Source organism: Ochotona princeps, chromosome 5, assembly GCF_030435755.1.
Source record: "Ochotona princeps isolate mOchPri1 chromosome 5, mOchPri1.hap1, whole genome shotgun sequence".
In the NCBI taxonomy this organism is placed as follows: Eukaryota; Metazoa; Chordata; class Mammalia; order Lagomorpha; family Ochotonidae; genus Ochotona; species Ochotona princeps.
Genome location: NC_080836.1, coordinates 99,005,211 through 99,031,906, shown reverse-complemented (window position 1 = coordinate 99,031,906; position 26,696 = coordinate 99,005,211). Strand labels below are relative to the sequence as shown.

The window sequence follows — 26,696 nt, the reverse complement described above, 5'->3', positions numbered from 1 at the left end:
TTCAACTGCTTCAGCGTTGAATTAGTTTACTCAGCTTTTATCCAGAATGTAAAAATAGCTTGTGGCCCTCAACCCTCTCACTTTCCTTCTCTGCCCAGTTCTCTTAGGGACACTCCTTTAGTGAAGCCAACGCTTTAAAAATGAGACATTTCAGTTCTTGCAGCCAAATAGATCTTGGATTACACTAAAGAGTCCTTTCATACAAATTTAAAAATATTTTGCTTTTTTTTGAAGTAAAATTCATAAAGTAAAATTCCCATTTAAATGCCTTTAAATTCTGCAGTTTGATGGACTGTAGCATATTTATAATGATGTACGATCATCAATATAATTCTAGAAAATTTCCAAATTCCAAAGAAGAGATTTTGTGCCTTTGAATCTTTTCCTCCTCTCACCCGTGACAATCATGCAGCTTTTCACTGCTGTTTAAGAATTTCCCTACTCCTTTTTGTAAAGATTTATTTATTTTTATCGGAAAGTCAGATTTACTGAGATTAGAGACAAAGATCTTCCATCAGCTGGTGGCTGCAATGGCCAGAGCTGAACTGATCCAAAGCCAGGAGTCAGGAGCTTCCTCCAGATCTCCCATGCTCGTACAGGGTCCAAGGGTTTAGGTACTCCTCTACTGCTTTCTCAGGCCACAAGTAGGGAGCAAGAAGGTAAGTGGAGTAGCCTGGACATGAACTGCCACCCATAAGGGATCCTGGCACATACAAGGTGAGAATTTGGCTGCTAGGTTACCGCACTGGGCCCAGACTTCCCTATTCTGAGCACTTCCTGTGCATGGAACTTCAGCTTTGTTCACTCAGTAGCGTGGTTTTACACCTTCTCTGTGTTTTAGCACATATGAATACTACATTCTTGCTGAGGACCGAATGTGTTCCATCATGTGGGTGAATCACGCTTGGCCTACCTGGTCATGCACTTACTGGCATTTGGGCTGTTTCCACTTTCTGGCTATTATGAAAATGCCGCTGTGAGTGCTTATCACAAGTGTGTATGTGGACACCTGTTGTCAGTTCTCTTGGGCGATTCCCTAGGTGTGGAAACGCTGGGTTATACGGTAACTCCTTTGGAAAGGATTGCTAGCATCGTTTTCCGTATAACTGCATGATTTTACACAGCAGGCTTTTTATATGTATCTGTTCTTTGTGTGCAAAATCTGTATTGCTATATTAGAAATTATCCTTTTATAGTTTCACCAACATGCATGTGATCAAATTTATAACTTGTATTTTTGAGGGAAAGAGTCGATAGAAGAAAAAAAGATCATTTAGCAAAATGAAGGCTGTTTTTCAACTATAAAATATAATATGCACAAAATATGTATACTCGTTGTTTCTCAAAAATTTGTATATGACATCTAATTACATGATATTTCTAAGGGTAGAAATTGATATTTATTCTGGTTATCCATCATTATGGAAATATTACTATAAAACTATTATAGTTTTCTGTTAGAAATTATTTTCATTATTGTGAATAATGAAAGTAATAATTTTCGATATCACAATGCAAACTGTGTTCTAAGAGAGGTATTTATATTTGACACATACAGACCCTACACACTGGAACTCACGTGCGTTGAGGAATCTTCTAAAAGAGAAGAAAAGGCCGGCAAAGTTTGAGCACCGCGTCGTGCCTGTGAGGTCGGCAGGACACTGAGTGGCAATGAGGTATTCTGCCAGAAAAACTTCAGATCCCCATGATGTCCTCAGTATGATCACCTGTAGCGTTAACTCTAAATGGATGTGTATTAACCAGCAGTGGGTGGAGATGGAAGTTGTCTGACAGATCTAAGCCCCAGGAAATACAGACCAAGACCTAGTGAGCACTTTTTTTAAAAAAATTTCAAATAGGTTTGGTTTATTTATCAGAAAGGTAGAATGACAAAGACAGGGAGGGAAGAAATCTTGCATCAGCTGGTTCACTCCGCACATGGCCACAACAGCCAGATTTGGGCCAGTCTGAAGTCAGGAGTTTCTTCCGGATCTCCTGCCTGGATGGCAGGGACCCAAGCACTTGGGCCGTCTCCCACTGCCTTCCCCAGCACATCAACCAGGAGCTGGAATAGAAACAGAACAGCCGGGACTCTAATCACGCCTATGATATAAACTGCTGACATCATGAGCAGAGTGTCTTAACTTATTGCACTGCAGCGTCAACCCCAGTGTCTGTTTGATTGTAGGTTTTCTCTGTTAAAATTTATTATACTGGTTTTTTAAACCCCATTCAGAATTCTGCCTCATGTAGAAGACCTTGGGCTCCCCTCCTCTTTTAAATTCATTTTGTGTCTCCTCCCCTCCGGAAGCCTCCAGCCCAGGCAGTTTCCTTCCCACCCTGTCTGTTCCAGATGCTGCCTGGGAGACATGCTGTCCGTGTGTGAAGCCATCTTCTTCCCAGGCTCCTCTGGTTTTCACTCAGGGGGTCATCTCTTTCACCATCATCTGGCTTCACCTTCAGATGTCCCCATGGTCAGAGGATGTTCAGGGTCCCTAAAAGCTATTCAAAGAGGAAAGGCGGCAAAGTCCTTCAGGGAGAGGGTAACCATCGGGTTGCCAAGACAGATACGTTGGCGGCGGCAGCCTGACTCACATGAAAATGGACAATTCAAAATTAATCTGAATTTTTGTTTTTTGATAGGTCACTGGTACTTATCTTCTTTTCTATTCAGCATGCATATGGGGTAAGTACCTAATTAGCACTTATTGGATGTTGAAAACTCACTTTATTGGAATGGTTTTTTTTGTTGTTTGTTTCACATTAAACTAGGTCATTCTGGCATTCAGTGTTCTCATCTATAAATGAAGGATTATGTTAGGTGAACTTTGTTTTATTTTGTGTTTTATAGTCAAATCTGGCTGCTGAACTGCCTAGGTTTTAGAGATTTTTAAAAATTTTATGATTAGCATAATAATTTCTTAAAATGTTTTGGGGAATGGGCAGGTCGCAGCTGGGCCATCTCAAGATTAAGTCAAAAAGCATAAGATTGAAGCTGAACTTTTCAGCTCTAGGGAAAGATGAGTCTAGAACATTCCATAATAAGCTGTCTTTGCTCTGCATCCTCTTTAAAGAATGTGAGCTATGAACTCCGGAGTTACTCTGTAACTCTGGTTGGCCTTGTGAACACATCGTCACCTGTCCATAACCCGAACCCAACCGTCCAGTTGTGCTGGCTGAGATGACCATAGGTCTTTTTAAAGCCACTCCGTTCCCCCTTTCCTACCAGTGCGACACAGCAAGCACCTGGATCAACCAATGAGAAGCCATGGCCGTTGGTTCTGTTGAGGACCCATCCCCTATTCGAGTTACAGCTTCCTCTGTGCTAAGAGTTGTCATGGGGCTTTTCCCAACTCTGTTCATAAGCATTTGAGAGCATTGCCTGAAAAAAGCCAACACATGGGACACATGCTAGTGTAGCTTTTCTATTTCTCTTACTTGATTTTTCTGGTTTTTACATGTATTTTCTATTAAAAAGTCTGCAGTGTCCTGGATTTTACTTTTTTCTTTTGAAAAAAATGTATTTATTATGTGAAAGGTGAGTTAGAGGGAGAGGCAGAGGCTTACACACACACACACACAGAGTATTTTTATCCACTGGTTCACTCCCTCAAAAGCTGCAACATTTGGGGCTGGTCAGTCTGAAGCTAGGTACCTGGAGCATCCATCTTCTAGGTCTTCTACATGAGTGCAGGGGCCCAAGAACTTGTGTCATTTTCCATTGCTTTCCCAGGCTTGTTAGCAGGGAACTGGAACAGAAGTGGGACAGTCAGGACTTGAACCTGTGCCCGTATGGAATATTGATGCTGTAGAGGACTGCTTAGCCAGCTAGACCACAGCACTTGCCCCTCCTTTATTTTCTCATATTCCATACATGTGAGTGCAGTTCTTGAACCAAGGGCTGTTGTATCCTGTACCCGCCCACTGTGAGATCTCACAAGGGAGTGTCTGTATTATATATAGTTGGATTTTAAAGGCAGTTACAGATTGATGGAATATTTATGGAATGCAATTTGGTATTACAGATGAGGTTTAATTTTTAAATACTATTTATTTGGGGGAAAGAGAAAGTGAATGAGAGTGAGCTGCATCTGGAGCTCCTGCCTGCTGGGTCACTCCCCGAATGAGGGCAATGATTTATACTGGGCCAGAGCTGACTAAGGGAGCTGGGAGTGCTGCGTATGTCTCCCATGTCGGTGGCAGGATCCAAACTTGGGTAGTCACTGCCACTTCCTACTATCTGTGTTGACGAAGCAGGAATCAGGTGCCAGAGTTAGGAATTAAGCCCAGATACTTCAGTGTGGGATGCAGGTATCTCAACAACCAAGCTAAATTCCTGCTCTCATCTATCAGGATTTCAAATGCAAATATCCACTGATATAGAAATGTGTCTTTTTTTGCAGTGTATCATACATGTTCATTGTGACATGTACAGAGGTAAATTGTATAGGAAACTTAATTTCTGAGCAGTGTTCAGTAGCAAAATGGAACTACCTACATGTTCCTTAATAAGTTGAGGAGAACAGGAAACTGATGAATAGCTACTATCTGACTGACTTCAAAAGGATTTCAAAGGCATATGATTACGGGAATGCAAAAATGTCCAATACAATCCACCAGCTAGATAGAAGTAAGCACAGTGGCAGTCACCGGGTGTGTGTGTATGCCATGTGTCTGTGTGAGTGAGCATGGTTGTTAATGACCAGACATGGATTTGAGGAGAAGGACATAGTGCCCAAACTGGAAAAGTAAACCTCATTTCCTGTTATACGATTTTGAACTTCTTATGGAAATGTGTCCACATTACTTTTCAAAAAAGAAAATAGAGGGGCCTGGTGCCGGAGCCTAGTGGCTGGAATCCTCAGCTAGCAAGCACCAGGATCCCGTATGGGAACCAGTGCTAATCCCGGTGGCCCCGCTTCCCTTCCAGCTCCCTGCTTCTGGCCTGCGAAGGCAGTTGAGGACGGGCCAAAGCCTTGGAACCTTGCACCCGCACGAGGGACCCACAGGAGATGCCTGGCTAGGCTCCGACCCTTGCGGCCACTTGGGGAGTGAATCACCAGATGGAGGATCTTCCTGTCTATCCTCCTCTCTGTGTATCTGATTTTTCAATGAAAAATAAATATATCTTTTAAAAAAGAAAAGAAAATAGTGGTAAAAAAAAGTAGGAAGGATTGCTTATAGATGTTAAAAACTTCCTTTCTTTGTTTTTAAGATTTATTTTCACTGGAAACGAAGGATTACAGAGAAAGAGAAACAGAGAGAGAAGCGTCTTCCATCCACTGATTCATTCACCAAATGGGCACAAATGCCAGAGCTGAGCCAATTCGAAGACAGGAGCCAATTCTCCCATGCAGGTGCAGGGTCCCAAGGCTTTAGGCCGTCTTCCATTGTTTTCCCAGGCCACAAGTAAGGAGCTGGTTGGGAAGTGGAGCTGCTAGGACATGAACCAGTGCCCATATGGGATGTTGGCCTTCGGAGGTGGAGGATTAGCCAATTGAGCCATCATGCATCCCTATTCCTTCCTTAAACTTTTTATGCCACAAATATTTTCTTAGAAATGCCTGAGGTAGCGGTCAGTGCCATGGGTTCTTTTTGAGGTTAATATCCCATATTAGAGGCTGGTTCAAGGCCCAGTTTGAGTCCCCGTCCAAGGTCAGATTAATCATCTAACAATGTCGTTTTTGGCTAATGTGTCTAGGACTGCAGTAGATGCTGGTCCAAGTGTTTGGGCCTCTCCCTCTAGTGTGAGAGACTTCAATAGAATTCCTCTCTCTGCTTCTGCCTGGCCCTATTATGATTGTTGTGTCCATCTGAGGAGTGAACCAACCAATGGAAGTTTCTCATTCTCTGTCCCTCCATTACCTTTCAAATAAATAAATGTAGTTTTAGTTTTTTTAATGTCTGAGATACATACCTAATGATTTCATCTTCGTTTGAAGAAGAGTGTCAGGTTTTTGAGGGTATATGCATGTTCTCAGCCAATGAATGTGCTTTTATTTTGCGTGTGTGGTTGCCTAGGACACCATCTGTAGGTTTTTAGTGGGTTTACACACTGTACTTCCGACACTTCCTTTGTAAATTACCCCTCCTTTCAATGAGCATTGGGATATATCAATGGAGAAAAAAACATATGGAGATTAAAATCACATCTTGCATATTTTTAAACTGGTCTAAGTCAGAACTTTGTGACTATTCTTCTTTCTGTGTTAGAATCTGCTCATTTGTCTTAAACTGATTCTCCTCTGAAATGCAATATTGCCACAAACATCTCTGTGACACTTGGCAATCATAAGTAACAATAACAACACACTTGCTTTTTATCAAGTCATCTAATCAGCTGACCGTTTTCTCTGATTATTTTGATGTTTCAGCAAACCCGTAGTCATGAATTCTAACCTGGAATGAACTCGGGTGTTGAGAATCGGTTAGGTGCTTTCACGCTGTCCTGATCTGACCCTGGACTCCGCAGCTGGCTCCAACTTCTTAGGGATTTGAACTTCATGTCTGTATTCGCACAAGACTATGTTAACAAGCATCAAGATGCATCATGCACTTCTGAAACTGAAAACACGTTTGTTAAATTATATAGTTGTTTGGGTCTTGGTCAAGTTTCAAATCATTATACACTTTTAATGATTCATGAGAATTCTGTCTATAAAGATATCTTTTTCATTCATGCTTACGGAGCATATTATTCCTCTAGAGATCTAAATTATACGATTGGACAGGAATACATATGCTGGATAGAGTTTCACCCTGCCTTACACATAGACATACATTTCTATACATGTTTACATTTATTTGTGTGTATTGAACGTACACCGGTGGATATTTTTGTGTTATATGTGTTTTCCATCATAATTACAAATATTATTCAATGTTTAATCTTTGCCGTCATACCTTGGTCTAGAGGTTTAGATTTAAACCCTTATGTTTAAAAACATCTACAGAAATGTGTGGTTAATACATAAACATTGTGAAGGCTAAACTTGGCCTGCGTCAGTAGGCAAGGGTTATTGTGATGCCTGCATATTCTTACCCGTTAAAATAGCTCTTAGCATCTGGAATTACTTTCACTACCACTTAGGGGCATAGACTCGCATTTCCTCCCAACCTACAACCCAGGTCGTGAGTGCATACTCACTGTTTGTCCACACTGCCAGGGGTCACAAGAGGCCCTCTGTATCCCTGCAGACCCACTGATGGAAATATTGAGCCTTCACTTGCGCTGAAGTGCCTGATGACTGGGAACATAGATCGGATATTTGAGAGCAAGGGGCTGAGTTGCACAATGTGTGTGTTGATTCCTGAGAGTACTGAAAATGTAGCCAGAAGTGGGGAAAAGGCCCATATTGTGCAAGTTCTGGAGCTTTCTGGTTGAAGACACGTTACAGAAACCACCTTGGAGTATCAGCAAATTGCAGGAAGAACCGTTCCCACTGGAAGTCCAGGCTGTGACCGGGGAATTGTACTAGGTTGAGAGGGACATACTCAAGCTAACCTTAGAGATAAAACAAGGGGGTCTGGGAAGAATGCCAAACTTAGCCCCTTGAACTAGACTTCTTCATACACTTAAGGTTTGCCTAACTGAAGTTTACACTCTCAGATTGTTCACAGCATGATAGTCTTACAAGGGGGTGGAGCACGAGACTAGTTAAAGTGGCTTTAGGAGGAAGTTTGTTCCCTTCCTCCAAGGTCCTCAGTCTTGAAGCTTCTCTTCATGTGATTTGTGCCTTGTCTACTGAGCCACTTTCATGTATTTTGGTGTTAAGTCTTTATATCTCACAGATTCAAATGTTAAAGTGTGCTGTGGGGTTCTTGTGAGTTAGGCAAACCAAGAGTGCTTATTTAAGTGTATACATTCTGAGCCATGTATGCCCCAGTCATAGTGTATTTACCCAGCCATAGGATGAGGGCAGGTATACTGAAACAGATGCTTTGTTTTCCAGAGTGGAAAGAAATATGCTGGTCCTTGCGGTGGGAGAGATTGCTCTGTGTGCCGGTGCTTTCCTGAGAAGGGGTCTCGGGTAAGTCATGTGAAACCCAAGATGGGCCGCATACCTGAGCCTTGAGCCATTGTGACTACTTAAGCAGGCCTGGATTCTTGGCATGTTTTGCCAGCTGCTGATGTCTGTCTTTCAGAATCATAGTTTTTGGATTTGGATAAGCAGTCTCAATGATATTGGACTGTATGTCAGGCTTGGAAGGTATCAGGGAAGCAGATTCACCCAGCGCTGTGTGCAGCTCTAGTCCTGTGAATCATCTGTGCAGAGGGGCTCTCCGTGTTCCTTGGTGCATACTGGGTCAACATCTTGATAATCTTGCAGCACATCAGCATTGTTCAACACCCTGAGAACTGAGTATTGCAGTGAATGAAAGAAAATAGACCTGCTTGATTTGGCTTTAAATAGTCTTTCCTGACATTTGAGCATGAAACTTTTGAGTAGCACCCATTGAAATCAGTCCAATGGTGCTCTAGTTAAGAGTGACGGCTGCATTACCTGTGTGCTAATTATGCAGCAGGGACTGTTCTGTGTATTCACAATGCTGTGGCTCAATGACTTTACACAACCACCGTGTCATTGTGTTGCTTCTTCCGTGCAGGAGAACAAAGCACAGAGACGCTAGTGTCTATTCGAGTCTACCCAGAACTGTGCTCTTGGCGAACTGTTGGATCCTCTAATCTACTACGCAGGGAGACCCTCTTCATTGCTGTCTAACCTCTTGAACACTCGTGCTCATCTCCACTGCATTCTCACAGCAGCAGTTGGCAGTCTATGAATTAAATTGCATTGAAGTATCAGATCAAATAATTCTTTGATTAAAAATACTCCCCTGATCTCATAAGGAGGGAAGGTGTTTTCAAAACCTTGGACAACTTTTACTTCAATCAATGCCTCATTTTTTGTGTGTCTTCATCCATTAAGGCTGCTTTAACAAAATTCCAGAGATTGAGGAGCTCAAACAACAGAAATCTCTTTCCCACACTTCTGGAAGTGCAAGATCAAGGAGCTGGTGGACCTGGAGTGTGTGGGAACCTGCTTCCGGTTGCACATGGCCGTCTTCTCATTACATCTTCATCTGTCAGACAAAGGAGAGAGAGACAGAGCTAGCTCACTTGCTCTCTGAGCTCCCTTTCCTGAGGTTACTAATCCCATTCATGAAGACTCCACTGATAACCTAATTACCTTTCAAAGACCCTATCTATAATCTTATACTACCCCATTAGGGGTTAGCATTTTAGCAAATGAACTTTAGAGGCACATTCAGCTGATTACAGTGTCCATATTATTTGTAGAGGCTGTTCAGTTTTGTGTGTGTGTCTGGCTATGACTTAATATTACAGGCTGAGTACAAATTATTGATTTTGAGAAAAGGCCTTTCTTTCTCGTGAGGTTATTTTTTTGTCTGTACACAAATGTAAATAGAAAATAAACTCTGAATAGGTTTATATTCGAGAGCTTTGTGCTTGCCAACCCTGTGGGTTGGCTCAGTTCTACCGCAGAAAGGGGATGGGGAGACCATGGGAGATTGGGGAGAGCTGCCTTGCTGAAGCCAGATTGGTGGCTTCCCCAATTTAAATGAGGTTAGCGTTGTTTTGGCAGGTGTGCTGTGTGCGCTTACAAACCTCAGCTTTCTATTCAGTAGTTCTCCGCTCCAAGTCATATTGCCTGCCCCCAGGCGACACTGAGCAATGCTGAGACATGTTTGGTTGTCACAGCTGGGTGGAGGGATTGTTCCTGGTGTCCTGAGGCTGGAGGTCGGGTATGCTGCTGCCACTGGTGCCAACACTGAGGGCCTCTGACCTAAGCCCACGCCTGCTGTGTGGGGGCAGGAGTCATCACTGTTTCCAGCTGTCAACACAAGGACCCCGAACTTGCAAGAGTTCTAATTAACGTGCTTGGTGCCTGTGGCAGAGCCAATAACCACGTCCAGGTGTCTGGCTTCCACTCTGGGATCATGGAAAGATGATTACTTAAGGTTCCAACACCTGGGTTTTTGCGTTAACTTTGTGAACTCAGGTGGGCACTCCCACGTGACCTTGCAACCATTTTCTCATGTTTGCCCTATGTGCTTTCCTTTGGTTTCCGTGGGCTATTAAACAACTGCAAGCTGGTGCTTGCGTAGAGGATGCATTTGCAGGCGTGTGGGGCTGTGCTGTCCCTGCCCTGTGTGTATATGTGTCCCTGCTCCTGGGTGGTCAGCAAGACCAGTGTGTACACTCCAGGGAAGCTCTGCTCTTCCTGAGATGGATAGGTTCCCCATGTGCGGCTGTGAAATGTGCTGATGTTTCCCAGCTGAGCATCTTGGAGAATGGGCTGTGAGTAAGTGGGGAGTGATCTGGGAGGGGGGCCCTGTGAGAGCCTGAGCAGCCCGCCAGTCTCCTCCCAGCAAAGATGGCTCAGCATAGCTTGTGGAAACAGGAACACACTGCACTCCAGGTTTTGGGGGATTGCCCCAAGGCTGCGCTGCTGCTGGTATAGCCAGACAGTCCAAAGAAGGACGTGATTCCTCTCTCATGGCTTTATGCCTAGTTGGAAGGGTGTTCTAGCCCTTTGCAAAAGTGCCACATTGTAATCAGTGGCCGGCCAACAAGGCTTGCCCTGTCATCATTTCAACTGGAGATGGGAACTGGAGTTTGAAGTGCAGCTGGGAGGTGACTCCGGCACAGACTCATGCCACAGAATTTGCCTGGTCTCAGAATTGAACCATCAGAGGCCCACAGTCGAGTCTCCACTTGACTTCTCTAGTCATTGTGCCTGCCCTTTGACCTCTGCAACTACATCAATTGGCCACTTACTCTCTCAAAGATAAAGTGACCATCTCCACTTCTGTTTGCATGACTTCTCATTTCTATCCTGCACTGTCATTCCTGAACTCACCAAGGCTCATCAGGGATACCACAAGATCTCTCTGTTTACGTAGGCCTGTGCTGCCATCCCTCTTGTAGGGCCTACCAGCAAGCTCTTACTGGTTCTGTTCTGTTGTCCTTCTCCTGGCTGACCCAATGGCCTTGGTTAGTTTTGAGTGGAGATAAGCCAATCCTTTCGATTAGATGCACGCCTGTGTTCAGTCTTGGTCATGGGACCACATGTATGAGTTTGTCCTGACTCCTAACCCATCATGGACATGCTAACAGTATAAATTGTCTGTTTCTTCACTTTGGGAACTGGGGGTCTTTTTTTTTATGTCTTTGTGAGTATCACATGCTGTATGTAATAGGGAGTTAGTATACATATGTTAATAATTTAAAATTCAAACTACAGCCTGGACAGGATTTGGGAAGCTGAGCCGGCAGCCAAGCCAGCACCTAGCAGATCTGCCACAGCCAAAGGAATGGGAGAACAGTCTTCTTCAGGGAAGTTTCAACGCCCCCCCCCCCCCCCGCCCCGGTCTTTCTCCCACACGCTGAAGTATAAGCCTGTTAGTGAATGCATAATCTCACATAGTTGAGATTCTCTTGGGAATTTCAGGAGCCAGAAATAAACACTTGGAGCAGCAGCGGCAAATACAACTGTGGTTGCACTTGAGCCTTTTAAAGGTATAATGGCCTTCTGGAAAGATCTCAAGGATAGTGACAGAAGACTGCACTTCACCTGGCTTGAGCTTTCCTTAGGTCCAGCACATTCTCCTGGGGGAATGAAGGTTTGCTCAGGATGGCTGGTCCTGTCCTTGTCGGCTCTGACATCCCATGGATGGGATAAGGGATGTGGAGTTTCCTGTGATTTTACTCAGCTGTTTTCTCAAAGGACTTGTGCCTATGCTCAACATTTCCCCAAGTTCTTTGCCATCTTTCTTTCAGGAAGCGAATGAGTGCCATTGGGCAAGATTTCCCGTTCTTCTTCACTGGCTTCGAGACTGGAAGCTGTGTGTCCTTAGGAGAACTCCCATGTCCTTGTAAATCAGGATGGAACTGTTCTACATTCTGCATTAACCGCTGGCATGAGAGTAGACACTTGTTACAATAATGTGGTGCTCTAACACTGCGTATAGGGAGGTCAAATGGCTTAAAATTCAAGAACAGCCTTAGTTCTTCTGATTGAACAAACCAGATCAAACACTTAGCAAGTTTCTCTTTGGGAATTTTAAATCACCAAAAAAAGTGTAATTTTGCTTCAGTCCCCTTCATGTCTCCATTTTCACCCCTAAGAGCCTGCGTTCGATGATAACAGTGGAATTTATGTGGGGAGCACTAACATCTTTATAACATAAAGTTCTAAAGTTCAGTGTCTTTATTAGCTGAGTCTCAGGACACGCTGTTCATGGGGTCTGCAGGATGGATCTGAACAATCCTGGTGTCCCACAGCAAATACAACTCAGTTACGTTCTATTAAGAATTGGTCTTCACTCTGTTTTGGCTTTCTCCTCTTATGCCACAACTTTCTCCTGCAAGAACTCCCTGCTCACTGGTTTTTATAGTGGAATTCTCTATGAATGAGTTCATGTCTGAGGTGTCGGGCTGTGCATCTATAGGACAGTTGGTCATCCTGAGTGAGGCATGTCCCCAAGATGGGACTGTCCATGCTGGTGATTGTAGAGGCAGTGGGATACAATCTTTTTTTTTTCCCTAGTATATTTTCCTATGATTTTTTTTATTGCATTTCATTTTATGACGTCATTTCATGGGCTCTGAGGTTAAAAACCTAGTATCTGAGATTTCCCAGGGAGCTTCTGTTCACCAGCCTGCAGGTTATGGCTTCAGCTGAACCTGTTCAAGCATTCCTGGTCTTGGCGGTAACTGTGAGCCTTATTGGGGTGTCTTCTGGGGTAGGATTTCCTACGCAGATGCTTGGGGAAACTTTACTTAACAGGGTTTTGGAGGCCTGAGGTATGGTAAAGGGAAAGGCTCCCCACCTCTGATCTTCTACCAAGTCCTGGTAATCACCATGGTAGAAGCAGCTGTACAGAAGAGTGACTGCAACAGGGCAGCGTTGCTCCTGGCACAGTGACGAATCTGGTGTTGCATCTAGTATTTGTGGGTGAGAAAGAGCAGCAAGCTTATCCCTGCCTACTACCTTGTAGGATGCCTTGTGTACGTTCCAAACGGGCCAAGGAGACATGTGGAGCTCATGTAACAAGATCTCCCATGGGAATCCTACTTGCTGTTTGGGCCTACGTAGGCCTTGGCACATCTGCCCAGCTTTCCCATGGGTCAGCTTCCTACAATGCCTGCAAACATGCTGAGCCAGCGTAGCTCAGGACCAGGCCAGTGAGGAGCTGAGCGGATAGGAAATCATCATTGCTGACGTTGTCAAGGTCGCCTTGTTATTGGTGAGAAACAAAGGCTACTGGCACGGGGTGCATTCTGGGGAAGAATTCCATGGAGGAAGCTGGACGGCGGTGAATGGAAGCCACACTTCTAGTGCAAGGGTAACATCTGACAAAGTGGATGAAAATCGCAATGGTTTAAAACATAACCAGATGTCTTTCAAGTACCATTTTCAATAACCTACCAAGGACCCAACAGGAGAATAGCCATACATATTTAAATAATATGTATATGTATTTTGATCCTCTGTCACAGTCTTCTTGAAAACACCTATTTGAAAGCTGAAATGACAAACACACACACTGACATACACACATAAAGAAAGAGAGAGAGAGATCTTCCATTTTCTGGTTCACCCTCCAAATAGTTGCAACAACCTGAAGTAGATCAGGATAAACGCAGGAACCTGGAACTCCATCGGCTCACATGGGTGACGGGGCCCAAACACTCATGCCACCATCTGCTGCTTTCCCAAGAGGAGCACTGGCAGAGAGCTGGGATGGCAGTGCCACAGGGGCACTCAATCCGCCACAATGCCAGCCCTCTCATGCTGCCATTTGTAAGTGCTCCTGCCCGTCCGTTCATCATCAGACAGGACTGTGGGTCTCAGGGGGGAAGTGTTCCTGTCGCTGGAGTACTGAGTTAGAACAGATTCATTCTGGAGCTGCCAGTTCTGGTGCCTGAATGGTTCTGGTGCCAAACCCTGTTCTGGGTGCTTGGGCACATCTGGGCACAGAAGAGACAAAATCTGTTCTTCTCTCCCCAAGATGGACAATTTGGTCCTGACTCTGTTCTGCAGGTGAGTTTGTTGTGGAGTGTGTGGCCTGGGAGCCGAGGGCTGACCCTGGAGCTTGGGCGTGATGACATGAGAGGTCACCCAGCAGCAGCCTGGAGAGTGTAGTGTTTGTTCCTGTGGCCACCAGGACAAACCGTCACATACTTGGTGGCTGACTGCAACAGAGCTTTGTTTACAAACATGTCTAAAGGCCAGAAGTCCCTAGGCAAGGCATTGGCATCGTTCAGCTTGCTCCTGGGTTTCTGGGGGAGAATCTGCTTGTCTTCTCTCCCAGCCTTTGCTGCCAGCACCACTCAGCATTCTGTGGTCCAATCCTCCAGTGTCTGCCTCCCTCTGCATCCTTCTTCTATGGATGCATGGGTTGGTGTTCAGAGCCCACTGGCTCTGCCGCGATGAACAGCTCCACTAAGATCCTCACTTTTGCCACTTCTTTGCTTTCTAGAAGCACAGCCCCAAGTGCTGGGGATTAGAATGCGGAGTGAGTTAACTGTGGGTCCTGTTGGGATCACTACTGCTTAGGCTGTGAAGAGCAGCTGGTGTGTTTGAGGGGCTGGAAGGCAGCCAGAGGGCGTTTTTGTAGTAGTGGGCCCACCGATGAGTGGCAAAGGATGCAGCTGAAAAGCCTGACGCAGGGCACCCTGCGTAATAGCAAATCTGAGGGATTTGGAGAAGGGAAGAGGCAGATTGACAGTATTAGAGACTGTTTCACTGTTGTTTGGAGAGCAGGACTAGGGTAGGTCAGGCAATACCAGGACAGACCTGCTAGGAGGTGGCTACAGCCCCCAGGGTCTTAGTGACTGAGTAAGGGGGGCAGGGCAGAGCTGGAGAAGTGACACGGTGCGGATGTTTGGACACACGCTTGACAGGAGTGAGAGATGACGCTTACAGAGTAGGAGCAGTCTGAGGCATCAAGATGCCCAGGGTGCTGAAGGTCAGAGGTGGGCAATGATGGGCACCTGTGAGCGGATAACCAATCCAGGAGGCCCAAGGTGCTGAGGGTCAGAGGTGGGCAGTGATGGGCACCTGTGGGCTGATGACCAATGCAGGAAGCCCAAGGTGCTGAGGGTCAGAGGTGGGCAGTGATGGGCACCTGTGAGCGGATAACCAATGCAGGAGGCCCAGGATGCTGAGGGTCAGAGGTGGGCAGTGATGGGCACCTGTGAGCGGATAACCAATCCAGGAGGCCCAAGGTGCTGAGGGTCAGAGGTGGGCAGTGATGGGCACCTGTGGGCTGATGACCAATGCAGGAGGCCCAAGGTGCTGAGGGTCAGAGGTGGGCAGTGATGGGCACCTGTGAGCGGATAACCAATGCAGGAGGCCCAGGATGCTGAGGGTCAGAGGTGGGCAGTGATGGGCAGCTGTGGGTTGATGACCAATCCAGGAGGCCCAGGGTGCTGAGAGTCAGAGGTGGCTGTGTGCACAGAGCACCGACTCACAGGGTGGGAGGTGCTTGGACACGTGCTGTGGAGAGGCGTGGAGGGCGTGTTTGGCTGTGGATGCAGGTGGATCCAAGGAAACAGAGAAAAGGACGAAGAGGCCCAGGGGACACCCTCCAAGCAGACGGAGGAGAGGAGCGCAGAGTGACGGGTGTATCCCTATGCTCTTTTTCACAAGTGGAGTGAATTTATGGTACAAGAAAATTCTATTATCAATCTCTGTCTACTGAGTTACATCATTATTTGCTTTTTGGTTTTGTGTTTTTCTGCCGTTATTTTCCATGGTATGGTTTTGGAGGTATAAGGATTCCTCCTTTTACCTCCCCTTCCTCATTCCCCACTCTCCCCCTGTCCCACCAGCATTTCCTCATATTATTACAAGTATTTACTTCTATAACTCTTCCTAATTTAGCCAGCAGTCTCTTCTGCAAGGGGGGGGGGAGACCCAGAGGCTGCACAGGGAGTCCTTTGAGGTACTTAAAGTGATGGCATAGTGACATCTAGTGGCCTGTTGTTAAATTACAATAAAGCATCAGTGTCTTAAATGAAGCATGAGAAAAATTCTACCTTGTTGATTTTAACTGTAGAAATTCCAACTACTTAATCAACCTTTGGTGATATGCTTAGAATTTATACTGTGTAAGACAATGAACAATATTCTGGGACAGAAATAAAGGTGAATGGAGATACCTGGGCTCCAAAACTTCACTGGAAGACATCACTGCCAGCTGGCGCAGGAGATGATGAAAAATGGGTGACGGCTCTGTGCACGTGTTGGGGCAGACATGAAGGCTTGGAGGGGTGTGAGACTGCTACGGGTTAGGTGAGGAGGGACGTCACAACCTTGAAACAGGTGCAGTGGGCTCAAGCCACGGGCGAGGGCTGGCCTCGAGGAGGCTAGTGTGATTGGTGGGGAGCCAGGATGGTATGCGAATCATAGAGGGATTGGCTGGGGTGCCAGTGAAGATTTGGAAAACATTGTAACAAGGGAAGGAGGATGAGTTGCTGCAATCTCTCTGCCCCGATCAGAGAGAAGAGACAAGAGAAGCGGGGGCTTGGGTGGTCATGGCAAGACCATGATTGACCTAGGATTCCCAGTGAGAGCTGGGTAAGATGAACAGTGCGTGGCAGGGACATGTGGAAGGGGAAGAGGTGAGCCGGAGCTGACAGCCAGGCAGCAGCCTGAATCCATGGAAGCCACTGTGCCACCATCTGCAGAGATGGGGAGGAAGCAGGAAGGCCAGGCATTTGGGGGGAAATGCTTTAATCATTTCTAGAAGCCAGCTGGAGAAACAGGATGGGTCTAGAAAATTTCCTCAAAAACCACAATTGAGACCTTTTAAACAATCAGATTATTGACACTACTTTTAATTTTTATAAAAGAACATAGAATACCTCTAGGCCACTTTTTAAAAAATGTCACTATTTGCAGATTGGATTGAGGGTGGAATTTGAAATGTCACACTGGGCATGCCAGAGTGTGGGGATCTCCTATTTCTCAGTGTTACTGATGACATAAAATGAGGTAAGTTACAGAGGTTGACAGCCACAGATATAGCTTAATAACAAAATTCCTCCTTCCGATGGTGCACTGGATCTTCTTAAAGTGTCTTGGTCTTAGAGCCCAGAAGTGTTTGTATAATTCCGTATAATTCTTATTTCAAATCTGTTTTGGGGGTTGGCATTGTGGCACAGTACATTACTGCTCACAATGCTGGAACGCCCTATTAAAGTGCCAGTCCAAGTCCTGCTTGTTCTACTTGCGATCGAGTTCCCAGCTAACATTCCTGGCAACACAAGGTGCTTGGGCCCTGCAGCCATATGTGGGAATAGGGTGGATGGTGCCTTGTTCCAAGCTTCAGCCTGGCCCAGCTCCGACTGGTGATGCTGTCTGGGGAGTGAGCCAGCCTCTCTCTGTACCTGTGTGCCACTGAGCTACATGAAGTAGCAACCTTAAAAAACACCTTGCTTATCTGTTCAGTCATTCATCCATCTACACTTCTTAACACTGATTCAACTCCTGGTGGGGAAAGGCCATGAAGTAATTGCAAATATTGCCTGTCATTTGCATTTGGCTTCTTGTCCTCAGACAGCAAACGCGAAAGGGTTTTTTTAGATTTTTGGTGGTAGCTCTCCGATTAGAGACAACCAAAAAAGGTGATTTGGAGATTTGAAGTGTTTTTCTTTAAGGTTATTTTTATTGCAAAGTCATATACAAAGAGGAGGAGAGACAGAGAGGAAGATCTTTTGTCCTTTGATTCACTCCACAAGCAGCCCCAATGGCCAGAGCTGAACTGATCTGAAGCCAGGAACCAGGAGCTTCTTCCAGGTCTCCCACATGGGTGCAGGGTCCCAAGGCTTTGGGTCATACTCTACTGGTCCTCAGGCCAAAAGCAGGGAGCTGGATGGGAAGTGAGGCCACCAGGGTTAGAACCAGCGCCCATATGGGCTCTTGGCACATGCAAGGTGAGGACTTTAGCTGCTAGGCTACCACGCCGGGCCTAGATTTGATTTTTAAAAACTACATATCCTTTTACCTTTTGGTCTCCTCGACTCAGTTGTTGTGAAGAGCAACTGACGCTAGCTCTGCTAGAAAAACTTCTCTGTGTTAAAGAATTACCAGGCAACAAAATCCTGGGTGACGTCCTGAGGGGACGTCCTGGGTGGCGTTTCTGGAGACTGCGGCTCTTCCGGCTTCACTGTTTCACACGGAAAGTTACAAATTCCAGAGCAATTTTATGCATCCTGCAGTAAAACATATGTATGGACAGCCGTTCCCTTGGGCAGCTTTTGCATTTTGTTAAACTCAGTTCAGGATGGCTACCTGTTTTACATCATACTATTGTACATCGTTAAAGGTATAGAATTGAGAGTAGCTCATGTATTAGATGCAAAATTCCTATGGTTCTTTAATGACTCTGTAGTCATAAAAATGTCTTTTATGTGTCTGTTATTTTTGTGTATTCATCTTAAAGTGGATTCTATTATAGCTTTACAAATAAATAAAACAGAATATTTACTTATAAGCATATTTATTTTTATGAATCTATTCTCTTCAGTGAAGTAGTGGAAACATACTTTTTTCTACTGTTATTGCTATGGGCAAAGTATTTACTCAAATACTTTTCAAACAGTTTCAAACATTGGTGTTTGGGAACTTTTCGTGAGTAACTTTCTAAATTATTTAGTAATATTACACAACATTTAGTGTAGTTTCAAAATTTGGTAAAATAGCAAAGTACCTATCTACATGAAAAATGAAACATGACATTCACCCTGAAGGCACATAGTCTTCGTGCCTATAAAAAAAAGGCAGCGTTTGCTGTTTTATGTTAGCTTTCCCATTTGCAAATTAGAAGGTGTGTTTGTTGCTTGATGTGGTTGCAATGAGGACATAATTTTCTAATGACGTCATTGGAGCTGTGTTCCGTATGCTTTGGTGTGAAGTTACTGCCACCTTGCATAAAGCTTGTGAGCCAGTGTTCTGGGGCTGGGGCTCGGATACACGAGAAAACACTCACATAGGTCTTTGTTCGGGACTGGGGATGAGCTGCTCTGACTGTACTAACTACTGACTGTGCTGGGCCTTTCTTACCATTCTGACCTGGGGCACCAGGCCTCTCTCCTCCAGGATCACAGTCACAGGTGTTATCACAGAGGCAGGACGTGGATGGGGAAGCCATGATTTCAGAAAGGGGTGCTGCAGTTACAGGACAGTGCGTGCCTCTGCTGAAGAAAGGACGGCTGTATTCAGAAAAGGCCTTGGCGTCAGTGTGGGAAGCCCAGGGCAAGAGGAGAGGGGCCAGCGTCCTTCTGCAAGCGACCCTTCTTGGCTTTCCTGTTTTCAGACAGTGTTTTATATGGCACTCTCTGAAGACAGGACACATTTCTGTGCTCAATGGGTTTTATTATTCTTACTACTGTGCTGAACATTTTCATTCCTCTTTTTCTCCGGAAAATTCCATTAGCTCACTGGATTCATTATTGCATGGCTATACAGAAGCACATTAAAGAGATTTGTGGCAAGTTAATTGGTTGTCATCTTTTCAGTTGCCCTTCATAGTCAAGTGTGCATTTTGTCATGTAGCCAAATGATACGTTGTTGCATAGTACTACGTTCACAAAAGTAATTTAGAGATTGCGTATAAATTGCTTGTGAGACAAAAGGATAATTCCAAACTTAATGAAATTAAAAAAGCAGCAATTTCCTGAATTGAATGTTTGCAAAAAAAGAAAAATTTTAAGCTTTGTAAAATTAATTAACATACATTAAAAAGGTCATCTGAAGCAATTAGTCTTTCTTTTAAATTGTAGTCTAGCATCTGGTAGTATTTAATCGTATAACCTTTAATACCCCAAAAATGCTTTGTGCACAAATTAACTCCATTTGCTGTTGCCTTTTACATAGGACACAGTTCTATAAATTCTTTGAAAGGTCTAAGCTTCTCATGTTTTTTTCACATATTCAATGAGTGGCAGCTATGGCGAGAGTGATGAGCAGGTGCGAAGCAAAGGGCACACATGTAATGGGGAATTCTGACTCGTGACATTTAGGCGGATGTTCAAGGTTGTCAGGAGTGTTGACTAAGCCATTGACTTAACAGAGAGAAGTGGCATTTGTTCCTACAGAGTCACATAAAGCCGGTGACATTGTGCTTGTAAGTTTACTGCCAAGACCTGCTGTCTCCTGTGTATCTTGCTGGAAATGGTAGTTTATAAAAGCACCTTAGGAGAAATGTCTGCCTTTTTGTTTCCCCACAGTTGGGAATTCTTTGATCTATGATTCTTTGGCTTGTTTGTTTCATTGAGCTATTATCCATTTATATCAATATGAACATACTTCTAAAGTTTGTGGAAACGGAATTAAAAGATACACTTATTTTAGTGTGAAAAAAATTGAAAATGTAAATGGTCTTCCACACATTTTCCATGAGCCTCTCGGGATTCCTTGTACTATATAATAACCACGGATGACCTTTCTTGTGCCCGGCAGTGCGCTAAGCAACGTTGACTGCATGGTTCCTCTTAGACCTGTGAACAGTTGATGGAGGGAGATGCTGAGGATGCCAGCAGTCTAGAATCTGCCAGGGTTGGCGGACCCTGTGGTGCGATTCCATGCTGACCTTAGCCTGTCCTTGCAGAGGTTGCTTTAGCGCCACTGGCTCAACGCTCCTTGCCTTCCATCATTTCTTGTACCTTACCTGAGCCTCCTTCACTTTGCAAATCTGAACTCTTTACACTGACTTCTTGTCCTACTTGTGGCTCTTGGGAAACCCACATTGACACAGGCTGTGTGTGTTCTACAACATGGGAGATTCTACTCTTTATTCAGCAACATATAGGCGAGTGGCCCCAGGATTCCCAGCTTTCCGTACTCCCTATATGGTACTTTAGTAGATATTCTTGTATTACTGTTGTGGGCTTCCCGTCCTGGGCCCCAAACCTGAAGGTTCTATCCTGCTTTCTCCTCATGGTGGCCTGGTCAAAGCCAGCAAAGTTAGCTAGGATACACCCCGGTATGGACCAGGACTGGATGGATCTCACTTATGTTTTCTTTCCATCAGCTAGTTCTTGGAACATCTACCATATAATGTGGTTAATCATATGAAGAGTGCTGGCATCCATGTTTATGGGCTGGCCTGGGACTGTGTGGTTGTGCCCTGGCATCAGAGTGGGGAGTAGACAGCTAACACTCCCACTGGGTCCGCCCTATTACCATGGCTGTACCGGGCCACCTCCGCCAAACTAACAAGCTGCTTTTAAGGCAGTGGGGATTCCATATCCCTTGACAGGCTGGCAGTTCTCCTGGTTTTAAAAGATCTTGTCTGAGTAGGTACTTCTGATTGCCATCAAGCTTTTATGTTTACATATTGAGATCTATCCAGTACAAATATCTGTATCATTTCGTGGGGCTGGACAAATTTAAAATGGTGTTGTGTGGCAAAATTGCCCTGCATTGGTGAAAATCTTTTTATAAACTTCCTGTTTTGAAGTTTCTCTCTACCTAGAGTGAGATTGTTTGTACTCAGATAATACAGCAAGCCATTAAAGGCCCTTCTGTGTGTCAAAGGTCTTCTCTCTCCATACCAAGCTAGAGGCTGGGCTGGCATATTGAGTCTCAAGTGTCATTTGGAAACATTGGTTCTAGATTTTATAGTTTATTCAAAGAACTTCTTCGGTTTTGAAATGTTTATTTTGTCAAAATATGATTGAGTGTATAAAATACATTTGTGTAAATCATGAATATGGTATTAGAGATAAAGTTACATTTTTGTAAAGTTTGGCCCAGGTGGAGGGTGTCCTAGATGGATGGGTGACGTGGCTTGTGGGTGCCATCTCTGCCAGCTCACCTAGCCCATATTCACACAAGAGAGGTTATGAGTCGACAGTTTCCTGTAGTTGATCCAATGAACTGTTGAGCAAAAACACTTGTCCCCATTGTACTCATATCTAATCAATGAGACACGCAATATATTGACCATAAATTTAAAGATCAGAAATGCCAAAATGCCAAGGCCATGGGCAGGCCGTGTTGAAGAGGTCTATTAGGGTAAGGCGGATTACAGCTTCTACCTGAAACAAGAAGTCACCTTTTCACTCATGAAAGATTGAATTGTGTAAATATAAAGTGCTTTGGAGAGCCTGATGGCAGATCATGACTAAGAAACTGGGTAAATGCAGCTAAAATAAATAAATAAATATTCACCCCTAAAAGGCAGATGAACTGTGAGCCATTTGAATTACATGCGGTCTGGCAGCTTTTCCTCCAATACACGTCAGTTACAATAAGTAACCACTGAGTAACACAACAGTAAAAAGACTGATTTCTGAAAGTTTTTTGTTTTTTAACTAAGCAGCCCAAGATCTACAGATTAACAGAATGAAAATAATGGGATGATAATCAGTCTGTTGATATGTGTTTGTACACGTATACACCACTCCTCACACACACACACACACACACACGCTAAGTGAGGAAACTTGCTCATAAAACTAAAATGTAAGTTGAAAAGAGGAATGTCACTGTTTCTCATCTTGCATTAAATCAACCATTTGTGCGTCTGTTATTGTGTGTGCTCAAGTGCAACTGCGCACTTGAGTTTGGGCCCAAGTGACTAAAGCCGTGTTAGAAGACAAGCACGCTCTCATTCTCTCTCTCTTTTTCCATTTTGGTTTTCAGGGTCAGCCAGGACCACTGGGACCACAGGGTCCAATAGGACCGCTGGGCCCCCCGGGGCCCACTGGGATTCCAGGAGAAAAAGGAATGAGAGGTGACAGTGGCCCTCCTGGAGCAGCAGGCGACGCAGGAGATAAGGTGCGATGCTGCTGCGGGGAGAGTCACAGTAGCCATTCCTAGCATGCCTCGCTGGATCTGCGCAGCACTGCACACCGCACCTTATTGTAAGCTACATATAAACTTCCTGGTGACGTGCAGTGTTGGCTCCCAACCCCTGGTTTGAGACTGCGACTTACTGTCTGTTGCTGGGAATTTGAGATTCGAAGCTGACTTTATATGGTACAAGTAAACAAAAATAATCCTACAAATTGCCTGCCTTCCTATTGAAGAGTTTAGTTTGCTCTTGAGGGTAGATTCCGAGAGGCTAGATTTCTGGCTTACGGTGTGTTGACTGCTTTGTTTGAGCTGACATACACAGACACATAGTCAGGAACATAAAAATAGGCGACAAGGACTGCTAATGTTTTTGGATATTAGTCATTGTGTTAGTCTGTTGCTTGTTAATCTAAAATACACCTGCAGCTGTGCATTGTTAAAACTTTATTTAGGCTTATGGTTCTGGTTCAAAGTTAAGGGACTTCAAACAGTGATGGCTTTCTCACTATCAGAGCCCTAAGACAATACACATGGCCAAGAGACAAATGATACGTGCTTGTCTCTCCTGGTCTGTTTTTCTTACTAAGTTTCCACCATTCAATCATGAGGATTCCATCATATTGATCCTAGTTAATCCTAATTACCTTTCAATTCCACCTCGAAAAGCCACCCTCTTAATATCTCATAATGGAAGTTAAATTTCAACAGAGAAGATAACCATATTCCAGCCAGAGACACCATTAATCATCATGTCGTCATGTAAATCAATTTGTTAATCTAATAATTTAGTGAACTGTGTATCTTCCTTTTCTGGGATTTTTAGGGTCCAACTGGTGTTCCTGGATTTCCAGGTTTGGATGGCATACCTGTAAGTATTTCTAAATTTAATACAATTTTTAAAAAAGGAGGGGGAAGAAACACATCAAATTCTTTTGGTAGGGAAGAAAGTTTCACAAAATTAAAGAAGCAAATATTTGAACCACAATAGCCACCATTTGTGCATCAATATTACATCAACTTTATGGTATGGTTTTTCCTGCAATAAGACTTTAGTGATAATTTTATTTCCTGCAGGGGCACCCGGGGCCTCCTGGGCCCAGAGGCAAACCTGGCATGGATGGTTACAACGGCTCCAGAGGTGAACCAGGCTTGCCAGGAGAACGAGGAGTTCCTGGCTCAGGAGGCCTGCCAGTAAGACACCCAGAGTTCATCCTCATAGAAGCATTAAATGCAAAGTCTCCCTCGTGGAACAGGCTTGGAGGGTTTATGAAACAGACTTAATACAAGTGTACCCAGAGCATTTGTTGAAAAGACCTAACTTTCTTACCTGGGTTTTCAGTTCTCTTGTTTAGCTGTCTGTAAGCGTGTGTGGGGGCTCACTTCTGAGGTTTCTGTTCTGTTGCACTGATGTTCCTTATTTCATACAGAGCTTCTTATGATAGCGGTGTGTTGCCGACCAGCAGCGACACTACTTATGAGGCACACTCTTGAGGGTCTGGGAAAAGCAGGAACCGCAACTGGACCCCTTATTGCCAAAAGCGGCTGCTTTTATATTCTTTCTCCGCTGCTTTTTTCCCCTGAAGGTCTTGGCTTTTGTACCCCTCTGTGCTGCCCCGTTCTTCTCCCATCTATTGCTTTTAGCGGCTGCTCTTATACTGCTCTCCACCAATCACTTCTCCCCATGGGTCCACTTGGCGCTACCTGATAGGCCAGTAGCAATGACATAATCGCAGCGAGAGCATCAGCCTATCCCCATGACTTCCGGTTTACCTGCTGGCGAGACCAGCCAACCCTGCCTCCTGGCCCTGGACCAGCCGCCATCCTGCGATGGCCTTTCCTACTCCGGGGGACGGCTTCGGCACCGCGCTCCCCACAGCGGTGCTCACACCCCATGGTCAGCTGTTTCTCTGTAACCTGTTTCTGCTCTATTTGAATTTCACTTTCATCACTGCCGTTTTTTATTGCTTTGCTTCACTTCGATGTTTATCGGCCAGGTCCCTCTTTCAACTCTACTTTTGTAAAATGTCATTTGAGAATTTATCATTCTTTTGTCACTTAGAAATAGACAGCAGGGCGATGTGCCTTTTGCTGTGTGTATGTGTGTGTGTATGTGTGATCTGAATAATAAATGTGTAGTGATCCATCATCATCATTGAAAGTAGTGAAGTGGGCCCGGTGTAATAGCCTGGTGGTTAAACCCTTGCCTTGGCTGTGCTGGGATTCCATATGGGCCAAAGCCTTGGGATCTTGCACCAGCGTGGAAGACCCTGAAGAATCACAAATTCACCTGGCTCCTGGATTCAGATCAGCTCAGCTCCTATGGTTGCAGCCACTTGAGGAAACGAGTCAGTGAACTGAAGATCCTTCCCTCTGTCTCCTTCTCACTGTATGGCTGCCTTTCCAATAAAAATAAACAAATCTTAAAAAAGGAACGGGTGACGAGCAGTTGGTGGTCATGACTGGCATTTGTTATTTAGTAGTGAGTCTGAAGAGTTCGTGAAACGTGCCTTCATGCAGACTTCACCCCAGCTACAATGGTAAATGAAAGTTGGACCGTGTTGCTGTATTTTAACTTAAATACAGCTGAAATGTTTGCACACTGGAACTGTAGAGTACTAAGAGTATTATGGACAAATCTGATTCCTCAAGTTAACTCTTAACAGAACTTTCTTCTATAAAACCAAGAAGTATCTCTTGCTGGAAATAAAGCCAGATATGCTTGTGTGAGGGGTTAATTTAAAATTTTGATGTATAGTTGCATAGTGACCTATGAATTGATATAATCATAACTACATTCAATCATATATTCATTGATATATTTGTTGATATAGGCATAGCATATATTCAATGTATGTATTGATATATGATATATATTAACGTATATTGAGATGTATTGATATATAAAGATGACAGAATTTATTTATGGTGATTAGATCATGATATAACAAACTAAGTAGGATATTAAGATGTTAACTATGAAAGCCTAGGGGAGAACAGAAGTACAATTTTTGTTTTATTCACTTTTAGAAATTACCAGAAACAAACTAGCAGTTATATACAAACACCTTGTAAATGGAGCTGGATATGTTTTTAGAAATTATTTGGACAAAAGGATCCATAGCCTAGAGGCATGATGTTTGATGCCTGGAATAAACAAAATTAAATTGCTTTTACCATTTTTATGGCACAAGTTAAACAGTTGCAAAATTGATTATTTGCAGGAATAATATAAGTGAGTTATATTACAAGGAAAATGCAACTTCCTTGTTGAATAATTAGTGAATAACTACATAGCAGTAGAGTCTGCTTTAAAGAGATCCCATAAAAACTTTTAACTAATGTTGGAATCAGTCTAAGTGAAAACCTTGGGCTGATGTTAATATGATGGTAATAATGATAAAATGATTTCTCTGTAGTGAAACCTACAGTCGTGGACGTTCTAGTGTGAATAATATTTTGTAAAAAAAAAAAAAAAGGAAATGTGCTTTTTTAACCTTAAATGAATATTTTGTTTTTAGGGCCTTCCTGGGGAAAAGGGAGAAAAAGGAAATTCAGTGTTCATTTCAGGTGGTGTTAAAGGCATTCAGGTGAGTGGTATGATCATGTTGATTTGAAACTATTTTTTCTCCCCAAATAGGCAAATTTATACAGGGTAGGTGTTCCCTGGGCAGATATATTTCTTTTGAAATACACCGAGTTTTTTTCATTACACTGACACATGGGAATGACACCATAGTTGTATGGAGGCATTGGTTTCAGTCTAGCTATAAAATCCTAGTGTCTTCTGTGCATTGAGAGCCGCAGCGATGTACGTATTTCAGGGTTTCTTGGGTTTGGGGCTTCTGGGATGGAGGCTCA

At 44.1% G+C, this 26,696-nt stretch overlaps 1 protein-coding gene across 1 annotated transcript in view; it reads left to right on the top strand.

The window, feature by feature from the left end:
• The window catches only part of COL4A4 (collagen type IV alpha 4 chain), a 123,015-nt gene that overhangs the window by 20,123 nt on the left and 76,196 nt on the right, over positions 1–26,696 (top strand). The window contains exons 3-8 of the mRNA XM_058664296.1: positions 2,644–2,686; positions 7,953–8,030; positions 22,686–22,820; positions 23,662–23,706; positions 23,913–24,029; positions 26,357–26,425. Coding sequence (XP_058520279.1) covers positions 2,644–2,686; positions 7,953–8,030; positions 22,686–22,820; positions 23,662–23,706; positions 23,913–24,029; positions 26,357–26,425 — 487 coding nt within the window. The remainder of the gene's footprint in view (positions 1–2,643; positions 2,687–7,952; positions 8,031–22,685; positions 22,821–23,661; positions 23,707–23,912; positions 24,030–26,356; positions 26,426–26,696) is intronic.